The following is a 12,867-nucleotide window of genomic DNA, read 5'->3' on the forward strand; positions in this document are numbered from 1 at the left end:
AGCTTTGGCAGTCAAAGGCAGCCTTGCAGAGTGGATTCATGTGAGTGATGAGAAAGGTGCAATTTCTTCATTTTCTCCACACTCCCCTGGTGACCAGAGGTATGGCCAGCTCCCACCCTTGTCCACCCCCAACACAAAACTCACTCTCCTGGAGTTTGGAGCCAAGTGGTTGGGAGCCACCCCAGTGTGAATTGGGAAGTAATTGTGCTGCTTTGGTGCTTGAGTTCAGGTGGGCTTGGTTCCAAACCTACAAAACCTGCAGACCCACCAGACCAGCATGCTCCCAGCTTCCTTGTGGTCCTAACAGACACTGAAACCAGCTACATCAAGGGACCCCATGAACTACTTCTGAATTGAGTACCCGGAACATAAATAACACCAAAGCCTATAGGAACTCCATCTGGAGTCAGGAACCATGATGTCACATCCCTTCCATGACTACCTCGTGACTTGTTTGACTTGCAGGAGTCCACCAAAGATTTCTCTCTTCCGGGTCCAACAATTGCACTGATTGTTTTTACAAATGTGACAGTCCTAAGGTGCCCTGGAGACAACACACAATTTTAACTCAAACAAAGAAACAAAAGAGAATGGCTCAAACAAGTGATCAAGATGCAGAGAAAACATTTCTGAAGGGAAAAAAGGTAATGGAACTGAATAAGAATTCAAAAGACTATTTTGGTACGTTCAATGGATTAACAGAAAGATCAAGGAAGGCAAAGAGAACACAATTAAGAACTTTAGAATTCAGGAGCATGCTATAGGAACAAACAGACAAAACAGATGCAAATTTTGAAAGGATACAAGACCTGTAATTGGAAACCCAGGAGATTACTGCTAAGATCTCAGAAATGGACAACACATCAAAAGGACAAAGGAGAAGAATCAAATCAATGGAAGCACAAATTAATGAACTTGAAGATAAATCTCTCAATACTAGTATGCTAGAAAAACAATCAGAAAGAGGGCTGAAGAAAGCCTAAAAGTTATATGGGACACCATGAAGAGGAACAACTTATAGATGACTGGAATTCCAGAGCAGGAAGATAAAATAAAAAGCAGAGAGAAAATTACAGAAGAGTTGCTGAAAGAGAACTTTCCTAACATCATGAAAGATGAGAAGATAAGGCATATATGAAGTGGAACGAATCCTAAACAGGACAGAACCCCAAAGAAATCACCGAGATATATCAAAATCAAACCATCCAAAATCAGAGTCAAGGAGAGAATCCTGAGAGCTGCTCAGGAAAAACAAAAAGTTATCTGCAAAGGAGAACCAGTAAGATTAAGTTCTGGTTTCTCAGCAGAAACCATTCAAGCAAGAGGACAGTGGGATGACATATGCAAAACTCTGAAAGAGGAGAGCTGCCAACTAAGAATCATATACCCAGCAAAGCTGTCCTTCAAATGTGAGGGTGAAACTGGGACATTTCCTAAGCAGAAAATAAGGGAATTGGTAATGACCAGACCAACTTTACAAAAAGTGCTGGGTGTTGTTCTTTGGGCTGAGAACCAACAATCGCGGACAACAACCCGAGATTATCATGCATGACACAACATCACCCAGAACTCAGTACAGATATAGAGGTATTTAGGATGGGGCAAACCTACAGGACTGAAGATAGAGAACCAATGTATCAATGTGTAATGAAGTCAACTACAAAGTAAAAAGACGGAATGGTATAGATACAGAACTTCCAAATGGTGGGGAAGTCAAGTAGATTTCAAGATAAAACAGACTGCTTTAAGCAGGGAAAAAAATTAATGAATTATAGGATAACTTCAAAGAAAAATAATATACCTGCACATCAAAATAAAAAAAAGAAGAAAATCAGATAGATTTAGTAAACATTAACACAATAGAAATGAAAATGAAAAGAAAGACCACAAATAAAATGAACTCAGCATGAAAAATTATGTGGAATGAAGAATCCAGCAGCTGCACAAAAAAACACACAGAAAAATGACAGCAATCAATTCATACCTATTGATAAGTACACTGAATGTACATGGACTAAATGCACCAATCAAGAGACATAAAGAGCAGAATGGGTAAGAAAACAGGATCCTTCAATATGCTGTCTACAAGAGACAGATCACAAAGAAAGAAAACAGCCTACATGTCCATCAAAAGGAGAATGACTCAACAAATTTTGGTATATATACAAAATAGAATTGTAGGAGACCGCAATCACTGAGGTGTTGAGGGCCTGTGTCATGGACGAAAATCCTACAAGATGGCTCCACTCAGGCTTGCTAGCCAGGGACCCTGAGGGCTCAAGGAAGTAACCTCCTGACCTCCCAGGTTCATTGGCTTTTACGAACTCACTGTTGGGCTAGCTCTGTATAATTTTCTTTGGTCTTATTCATTCTATGCTTCGAACTCCAGTAATTGTAGCTTCTGAGAAAATGGTTTCTTATGTGCCTCTCTTAATGTCTCCACTGTGTTGGCAGTGCTTAAGGTTCTAGGAACAAATCTCTCTGAGGAACAAACTCTGGCCACCTGGCAAACATAACAAAACTGTTCTTTATCAGATTTTTCAGTTATGTTTGATATTAACTTAATACATGAGCCCTTGATACCCATGGACAAACATTAAAACAAAAACCTCTTCTAAAGCCGAGGCCTAAAAGTTCCTAGGGCTAGTTTGCTGGGAGATGCTGGAGAAAATATTCCCCTAAGGAATTCACCCAAAGTAGACTGGCGGCTTCCGGGGTTTTGTTTAAAGAAATAATAGTGACAGCCTTCTCAAATCATTCCCAGGTGCAGACCATTAACATAGGCGTCCTCCTTCCTCCTGCAAGCCTTGGCCAGGTAGCTGAAACAGCTGGATTCCTTTCAGACCTTTAGAATCCTTTTCTCACTGAAGATTAGGTGCTATAGGTATGTTAATTAGCCTCGAGTTGCTGCCTTGGGATTCGAACCTACAAAGTACTATATAACAATTTGCTTGAATTTCTAGAAAATTAAGGATGTTAGATTATCAATTTGTGATGTATGTTTTAGAATTTGTTCCTGTGAATCATTGTGTCCTGTTTTGAACGGTTAATCACATTTCACTTCTGTACCCTGTCTTATTAAACCCCGCCTTCCTTTGTGTAAAGCTCCTCCCTGCAATAAAAAGGAGGTGCAGACTGAAGCCCGGATGCGTTATGGCTTGCAGGGCATGCATTACGGGCAGGCATTGCAGTTGGTAAGGTGTGCCTACTGCTTGCATAGCCATGATGTTTACAATGCAGGATCTGTCTGACGCCAGTGTCGCATCCACTCTGGTCTCCGGGTGTCTTCTTTTCTCTCTTGTTGCGTCTTTGTGTGTATTCTTTCTCTATCTCTGTCGCCGCCAGATCTCCCTACTTCGTGAACCAAACTCTCATGTCGAGGCCGGTTCTCGACATAGAATACTACAAAATGTTGAAGAATAATGATGTATCTGTGAAACACCTCATAACATGGTTGAACCTGGAAGACATTATGCTGAGCGAAATCAGTCAGTCACAAAAGGACAAAAATTGTGCGACCAGTGATGTAAAAAGTTAAAAAATATTCACAGGCTAGAGGGTAAACACATATTAACACGGGTGAAGGGCAAGCAATATACAAGAGGGAGGTGAGCAGAAGAAAGATGAAGGTAGCAGGAGACAAAGGTAGGAATGCAATATTTAAAGTGAACAGAAGTAAGTACTGCTAACTGTTGGTACAAGGAGGGGATTTCAACCATGTAATGAAATAAAGTATATGATTTGTTGAATGTAAAACTGATGATCTGCTCTGTAAACTTCCACTAAATTCACAATAAAAAGTTCAAAAAAAAAAAACAGAAAGAAACAAGACTGCTGATATTCACCAATTACATGAGTACTAATAAATTCAAGACAAACTATAGATTCACTAACATAGTTATTAAGGTAATTAACATAAGAAAATAACATTTCTGTATGCCAGCAACAAACAGAAAAAATAATTTGAAAATGACATAATTTCAATTAGTGTAAAAATAACAGCACCCAGGTATACATTTAACAATTGCATAAGCTTTATGGAAAAAATTTACAGACATTTATTGATAGCTATTAAAATTAAAAGCCAACACTAAACAGCTGAAGAGATCACATTCTTAGATACACAAACTCACATCATAAAGCAATCAGTGTCCCTCAAATGGATCTGTAGATTCATTGCAATTCCAATCAATAACTCAACACATTTTTTGAGGAGCTTGACAAGAGTAATGGGTCAAGAATATTCAAAATACTCCTATAAAAAGCACTAGTTAGGGACCAGGATTTATCCTAATAATACACAAATAGTTGTGGTGCAGCCAGTTACCTGACATGGCTCCTCTGGCCAGCCTTTGTTAATGCCCACCAGATAACTGGGTAAGACTATCCTAATGTGAGGTGTTTGTGGCCCACCAAAGGGACTGCAGTCTTGGTGTGGTGCTGTAGGATAAGCACTGGACTGCTAACCATAATGTTGGTGGTTCAAACCCACCAGTCACTATGAGTTGGAACCAACTTGATAGCACTTAACACTAACAACGGGATTGGACAGTTCACTAATAAACCAAAGAAGATACATGGCACCTTTGGGATGGGGCCATGCAAATAAGGTGTATGGAACCCTAATATGAGGATTGGTCAGCTTTGCCATCCCATTAGGTTAAAAATGAGCCATCTTAGAAGTGGTTAGGAGAATCTCACTACTTATCCAGATAGGAGAGCTAGGACTGGAGTATATCCTTTGTACCACAGAACTGTTGTACTGAACCTCCTCAATCCAGGAGACAGCGAGCTGTGATACCAGAGAAGTGGCAGAGAACTAGTGACAGCAAAGGCAGGGGAAGCAGCAGAACCAGGGCATGAAGCAGAGCAGTGGACGTCCCAGCCATGGAGCAAGAAAGCCAAGTACCTTTGGGCACCTCAAAAAAAACGTTTTTCTTAATCTAAGGGCTAGCTACATAGGGGTTTACTGCCTTGTTAAACTTTCTACTTATTTGTATTTTTATCATCTTACATTGTTATTAAATGTCATCGAGTTGATTTTGACTCATAGCAACCCTGTGTAGGGTTTTCAAGGAGCAGCTGGTGAATCTGAACCACCAATCTTGGGTTTCGAACAGTCTTGCAGTCCAGTGCTTATTCCACAGAGCCACACCAGGACTCCTATCATCTTATATCTACTCATTCTTAATAAACAGAATGACAACAAAAACCTGCCTCCAAAGCTATTCTCTTAGCCAAATGCCTGCCAAGATCATCTACTCAGCTGCTCAAGCAAGAAACCTAGAAACCACCTCCTGCTCGCTTGCTCCCCTCTCATACCTACTACATAAGCTAGTGGTCAATCTTGTCAGTATTTCTAAAATCTGTATACTACCACCATCTTTACCACAATTCTTGCAAAAGTCACTACCATCTCATTCCAAGACAACTGCAAGAGCTTCATAACTCATCTTCCTATAGAGAAGGCCTTTCAGTATGTTTCCTCATAACAGCCAGAGTAATCCACTCTTCTCCTCACCTGTGTGCAATCCAGTCTGTTCTTCCAGTTCCTTGAACAGCTAATTCTTTTATTTGCCTCAGGGCTTTTGTACATGCTATTCCTTGCTTGAAATTCTTTATATCTCTTCCCCTCCTGTGTTACAGGGCACCTCAGCTCAGGTGTTATTTCCTCAAGGAAAGTGTTCTATGATTCTGAGACTAGATCTGATATCCAGCTATAAAATATCACAGTATCATAATTTGCAATTATATATGAGGAGGCTTCAAAAAGTCCATGGAGTGATCCAAAAAGCAGAACGAGGTGGTACCTGGCTACCACTATCAACTGCTCACATTAGAAGGTCACATTAGAAGGTCACATTAGAAGGTCCTGGAGAGAGTGGGAGGAAATGATGAGGGGAAAGAAATCATTAAAAAACAAAATGTTAGGCTTATTGGTTGGATAGAGACTGGTAGAACCCCCAAGACCTCTTCAAGTCTGAAAATGAACTCAGCCCCATGGCTCAATTTTAGCCAAACAATACACAGATCTACGAAAGGAACAGTAATACTAGGGAAGCTAGTAATCTTTAGAAGAATCAACCATCTGAGATCAAAAGGGCAGCATTTACCTAAGGACACAGTTCAGAAGGGATAGGAAAGGAAGAGGAATGGAAATAAGAAACAGAGAGGAAATGGAGTAAGTGATGTCACATTGTGGGAACTGCAATCAGTGACATGGAATAAAACGTGTGCATTGTTAAATGAAAACTGATCTGCTCTGTTAACCTTCACATAATTCACAGTAAAAAGTTTTTTAAAAGTTTATGGAAAAATGGAATGAAAAGACAATGGAGAGGTGAGGCTAGGATAGAGGTATAGTGAGGTTTGCCTTTAGGAATAGCACAGACTAACAAGCAAAGCAGATTCAGGGCAGAGCTCCAAAACTCGGAACCATATAGGTAGGGATATTTAAAAAGTTAGAAGACTTATAGTTAGTGGAACTTGTAGCAGAAATAAAGAAATAGCATACTTTTGAATCTACTGGGCTCAAAGCCTAGGAACCGACAACTTGGGTGAGACCAAATGGCAAGACCAAGCGGGGGAGCAGACACACCATGGAAAAATGCCGCAGGAACCTTGAAGCAAAGGTGGACAATACACTTTGTCGGTTTTACTTTGTTCTGATCTTATTTTTTTTTTTTTGCTATCTGTTCAATGCCCCCACGCCCCCACCACTGGTGGGTTCTTCTGCCATGCATGTGCATAGATACTCTCAACCCAAGAGCCAGCCGTGAACTGTTGTTTTTTTTAATACAGAAAAGGCCAGAACAAGGGGTATGGAGAGGAAAAGAGAGTTTAAAAACAAAACAGGTCAAAAAGTAAATTAAATTCTGAGGTACAGTTTAACAACCAACAGTGGCATCTTAAAATCTCTCGGCATTTTTGAAGGCAAGAAGCTGAAAGAGGACATTAAAGCCATACTCATATTAGGCTACAGATTTTTTTTCTCTCCCTCCTCTCCCTTTTCTGTGATTATAGACTACAATATCCAATCTAGTTTTTGTTGTTGTTGTTGCTGTATTCAATCTGTATGTCGTGCAAAAATCCAGAAGCAGGACTATATGAAGAATATAGAATTTGGATTGGTGGAAGACTCATCAACAATCTGCAATGCAGATGACATAATTTTGCTTACTGAAAGTGAAGGGGACTTAAAACACACTACAGTCTTCACTATGGACCACACATCAACATAAGGAAAACAAAAATATTCACAACTGGACCAATAAGTAATAAGGTGATAATTGGAGAAAATATTGAAATTGTCAAGGATTTCACTTTAGTTAGATTTACAATCAATGCCCATGAAAGCAGCAGTCATGAAATCAAATGAAATATTGCGTTGGGCAAATCTGCTGCAAAACATCTCTTTAAAGAAGTTCTTTAAGAGCAAAGATGTCATTTTGAAGACCAAGATGTACTTGACCCAAGTCATGGTATTTTCAATCACCTTATATACATACAAAAGCTGGACAATTAATTAGTAAGACTGAAGAAGAATCAGTGCCTTTGAATTATGGTGCTGGTGAAGATTGCTGAATATGCCATGGACTGTCAGAAGAACAAATTTGTTTCAGGAAAAGTACAGCTAGAATGTTCCTTAGAAGTGTGGATGGCCCTCCCTGCCTTCCTCGGATGGCGGCTGTTTATGCTGGACGTGTGGCCAGAGACGGGTAAGGATCACGTGGAACCTCGGCTACTTGGGACAGAGACATTGCCATGCTGCAATGAGTCTCAATGACTGGTAAGACTGAGGAATTCGCACTGACCACCTAAGACAGGCAGCGTCCCTTAAACAATCAATAAATAAGAAGGACTCAGATGCAGACAGTACAGACCCGGTCAGGAGGCCAAGCCCCTGTGGGCCCAAGCGTTGTTGACCGTCCAAACCATAGGCTCTGAGGATCAGACTCTAGCCACCTAGTAGACATAGCAAACTGTCCCTCATCTGATTATTCAGTAATGCTTGTTAGTAATCTCATACATGAGCCCTGGATATCCACAGACAAATGTAAAAACCTTCCCTAAAAGCCGAGACTGTAAATTCCAATAAGCCAAGTCCCCCCACCATCCAAAAAAAAAAAAGCTAAAGAGGATAGAGAGAAACACTGTAAACTGATGATATATGGAGGGGATAATAATCAATGTAATGAAACAAGCTATATGAATGGTTGAATGTGAAGCTGATGATGTGCCCTGTAAACTTTCACTCAATGCAAAATAAAAACATAAAAAAAAAAAAAAAAAGAAGTATGGATGGCAAGACTTCATCTCATGTACTTTGGGTATGTTATCAGGAAGAACCAGTCCTTGGAAAGGGCATAATGTTCAGTAAAGTAGAGGGTCAGAGAAAGGAGTAAGATCATTAATTAGATGGAGGGACACTGCGGCTACACCAATGGATCAAACATAGCGATGATTTTAAAGATGGCAGAGAACTGAGCAACATTTTGTTCTGTTGTACATAGGGGTCAATGTGAACTGGAACAGACTTAAAGTCAACTAACACAGCAACATGACAAAGATACAACCCTGGCCATGTCAACCAAGATTTTGTTTTTTTATGCTCATCCATTATGTGGTACTTTAAAATGTATTTAACTAGGACAAATGATATGTTTTGAGAATTCCTGTCAGGACAATATGGAACACTTCTGTTAAGTAACCTTTGTTCAGCTAGGGTGGTCCTATCCATCTCAGTGCAGCCTGACTGGACCAGAACTAGGGCAATGTGGACTACATGAGAGACATGTTTTAGCAGCCACTCTTAGGTTGAGGTTCCTGAAAGAAATCATTTTGGCCCCAATTCACGAATCCTAGAAATTCAGGTCCATTCCTAAAACTCTACTTACCTTTTGCAAGTTAATGGAAAGCTGCTGAATAGAAGTTTGAAGCTCTTGTTCTTTTAGCTCCAGGGCTGCGATCTTATTTTCTGCACCTGTTTTTGAAGCTGTCACATGATCTCTTCATTGAAAGGAAGCAGACAATGAAAAAAATCGGATTATCTCATCTGACACATATTCTTCCAAAGGAAAAATACAGATGGTTCTTCATATGCCAAGGTTGCAAACATTATTAACCCAAGTGAATTATCACTGGAAAACATTCTTTGGCTTCCACTGAAGCAGAAGTTCAAAGAGAAAAATTTCACCCAAGTTTAAGGAAGAAATCCTCATCTGCCTTTGGTTATTTAATAGCGGACAAACTAAAACCATACTGAATTACTCAGAATCAACTCGGGGTGGAGTGATTCTGCATGTAGGCAGGGGAAGAAGGAGAAGATTGATGAGAAAGTTGAGAGGGAACAGAGAGGGATTCCTGAGCCCCAGGCAGGTGAGGACTAGTCCAGAAACATTTGCCAGCACTAAGATCAGAAAGTGTTGCAATGAGCAACAGGGAAAGGTGGGTAGGCTACAGCCAGTGCTACACTAACACCACTTCCCATGGGCCCCACAGACCAAGCAAGAACCTCTGTTCTTCCAGCGTTGAGTAGTGTCTCTGCAATTCTTCTAACTTCTGGCTTAACTCTGAAGACATCTGATTAGAAATCATCAATTCCTCCTGGGTGTGACTAAGTTCTCTGGTTCGTGCCTCCAACTCTTGCTCTAGTTTCCCCAGACTTTCTTCTTTTTTTAAAAGCTGACACAAAAGATGTAAAGCTTCACTGTGCTATTGCTGATATATAACATTTTAATAAACCTAGACCAATAAGTCAAACTTTTATAATGTATCTTTAGGTCTTTCCAGCCAAAAAATATCCAGTAGTCAAGAAAATAAAAAAACAAAAACGAAAGAATAGGTTTCAGAGATTTTCCATTTTAGCTAATTGAAAAATATACTAATATGATTACTATCAAAGATTACTGGAGTATGTATGTTTATCAGAAAGTAAAGAGTAACGATTAGCAAAAGCAGTAAATAACAAGCAAAAGTTACTAATCATGTATTCTCCGGTTAGCTACTACAACAAAAGTGCGCACCATGTGCTTTACTTTACTCAGTTCCTGCTGCTGGAACCCCTCTAATTCATCCAATTCATCTCTCTTCTGGAAAAGATTCAGGCTCTGGTTCTGCATTTCCTGTAGCTGAGCTGTCAGAAACCTTTTTTCCTATTTGGAAAAGGAAGATACCACACACCATTCAGACAACTAAGGCTTTAAAAACTCATATTACGCAAGTGGAATTCTTAACTAAAGTAAAATCTTAAGGAAATATATTAAAAGTAGACAATAATACAGTAGTAATGGAAAGTTTAACTTTACTGGATGCATATGGAATTATCTACAAATTCTGTAAGTGAAAAATAAAATAATGTTTTATATTCATAAACAAATATAGCAGAATCATTTATAACAACTTAAAAGATTCACCAATGGATGAATGGATAAACAAACTGTGCTATACATATACATACAATGTAACATTATATAGCCATAAAAAGTACCAATACATGTTAAAACTTAGATACACCTTTTAAAGAATGAAGACAGACACAAAAGGTCATATATTGTATATTTCATTTACAGCAAAACCTATGAATGCTGGACCTGTGTAAGTAGAAAACCTGTCAGAGCGACAGAAAAGTGGTAAGAGGGAAGACATGCGAGATGGAAAAACAAGGCAGTGCCTTCACCTTCTGGATTTCCCACTTTTCACTACATTATGAAATATCCAGAATTAGTAGATTAGAGGTTACCAAGGGATAGAGGCAGAGAGGGAGTTGGGAAGTGATTACTTAATGGATACAAAATGTGTTTATGAGGTGATGAAAAAATTTTGGAGAGCACAATATTGTGAATACACTTAATACCAATGAACTGTACATTTTTAAACGGTTTACTATATGTTATGTGAATTTCACCTCAATATAAATTTTTTTTAAATGTTTTAAATGTTAGTTTTGAATATGTGAACAAGAGCAACAATTACTAAAACCTTTAAAATTCTTAAATTTGATCAGCAATTTTACTTGTCTATTCCTAGAGACACTCTAGGAATGGTTGAATAAAAAGAATAAGTAATACTGAATAACCGTTTTGATGCCGAACTGATTTCAGTCAATAAGTTGCCAAAAATTAGACATGATTGATATCAACAGGTTACAATTTACTAACTGATAGCTTTTCGTGGTCACTTTCTATGAATCCTGTTGCTGCAGTTTCTAATTCCTTATTGAAAAGATATTTAAACAAAGTAAAAAGAGCATTTCCAAAAACCAAACTGGCTTTAAAAACCTACACAGATGTCTCATTATTTTTTTCTCAGTTTAAAATATCCTCCAAGCCATTATTTGAAAAAGAAGAAGAATTACCTTAGTGAACTAAAGTAGGTTTTATTTTATTTCAATCCTATACAGATCACCTTTACCATAATTTTAAATGATTAAAACAATTTGTCAACCATCACAATCTTAAAATGTTTAAGATGAGAAATTTTTAACTTAATCCACACGCCCCTATTTTAAAAGACCATCATTACCATAGAATGATTGAGGATTATTTTTTAAACACAAATTTCTTTGGGAGATACATTGACTTTTGTGTATTTCTTTCGTAACTATATTAATGCATTCTGATGGTTTAATGATCAGATTTCTACAGCACATAGAAAGAAAATCCTTAGCTTAACATGATGATTTGTGGAAAAATGAAGCTGGGGGAACTGAAGAAAAAATTCAAGCCTCGACTTTTGTTATTCAAGGATTCGCTGGGCAAATTATTGAATGATGACGCAGAAAGCATCAAAAGAAGATGGAAGGAATACAGAGTCACTGTACCAAAAGGAAATGGTTGATGTTTAACCATTTCAAGAAGTAGCATATGATCAAGAGCCAGTGATACTGAAGGAAGAAGAGCAAGGTGCACTGAAGGAATTTGCAAACAACAAGGCACCAGGAATTGATGGAATAAAAATCAAATCTTTCAAGAAAGTGATGAGGCACAGGAGGCACTTACTCATTTATGCCAAGAAATTTAGAAGACAACTATCTGGCCAACTGATTGGAAGAGATCCGTATTTGTGCCCATGCCAAAGAAAGGTGACCCAGTGGAATGCAGAAATCATAGGACAATATCTTTGATATCCCATGTGAGTAAAGTTTTACTAACAGTAATAAGAAACGGCTGCAAGCATACATTAACAGAGAACTTCCAGAGGTTCAAGCCGGATTCAGAAGAGGTTATGGAACGAGGGATCTTGGCTGAAAGCAGAGAACATCAGAAGGAGGTTTACCTGTGCTTTATTGACTATGCAAAGGCTTTCACTGTGGGGATCATGACACGCTATGGACAACATTGTGAAGTCTGAGTATTCTGGAACACTTAATTGTGCTCATGAGGAATCTGTACATGGACCAAGAGGCAGTTGTTTGAACAGAACATGGGAACACTGAATGGTTAAAAATTAAGAAAGGTGTACAACAGGGTTGTATTCTTTCACCACACTTATTCAACCTGTATGCTGAGCAAATAATCTGAGTTGCTGAGTTATATGAAAAAAAATGTGGCATCAGAATTGGAGGAAGACTCATTAACACCTGCGATATGCAGAAAACCTTGCTTGCTGAAAGCTAAGAGGACTTAAAATATTTAATGAAGATGATCAAAGAGCCTTCGGTATGGACTATATCTCAATGTAAAGAAAACAAAAATCCTCACCACTGGACCAATAAACAACATTCTAATCAAAGGAGAAAAGACTGAAGTTGTCAAGGACTTCATTCTTCTTGGATCAACTATCAACACTCATGGAAACAGCAGTTGAGAAATCAAACGACGTATTGCATTATGAAAATCTGCTGCACAAAACCTTTTTATTTATTTA

General features: G+C 38.6%; 1 protein-coding gene across 1 annotated transcript in view; it reads right to left on the minus strand.

Moving 5' to 3' along the window:
- Positions 1-12,867, minus strand: part of GOLGA1 (golgin A1) — an 81,629-nt gene that overhangs the window by 45,920 nt on the left and 22,842 nt on the right. Inside the window, exons 5-7 of the mRNA XM_006834970.1 lie at positions 10,026-10,154; positions 9,515-9,684; positions 8,898-9,009 (exon numbers count right to left, since the gene is read on the minus strand). Coding sequence (XP_006835033.1) covers positions 8,898-9,009; positions 9,515-9,684; positions 10,026-10,154 — 411 coding nt within the window. The remainder of the gene's footprint in view (positions 1-8,897; positions 9,010-9,514; positions 9,685-10,025; positions 10,155-12,867) is intronic.

Source organism: Chrysochloris asiatica, unplaced genomic scaffold, assembly GCF_000296735.1.
Source record: "Chrysochloris asiatica unplaced genomic scaffold, ChrAsi1.0 scaffold00014, whole genome shotgun sequence".
NCBI classification, from domain to species: domain Eukaryota; kingdom Metazoa; phylum Chordata; class Mammalia; order Afrosoricida; family Chrysochloridae; genus Chrysochloris; species Chrysochloris asiatica.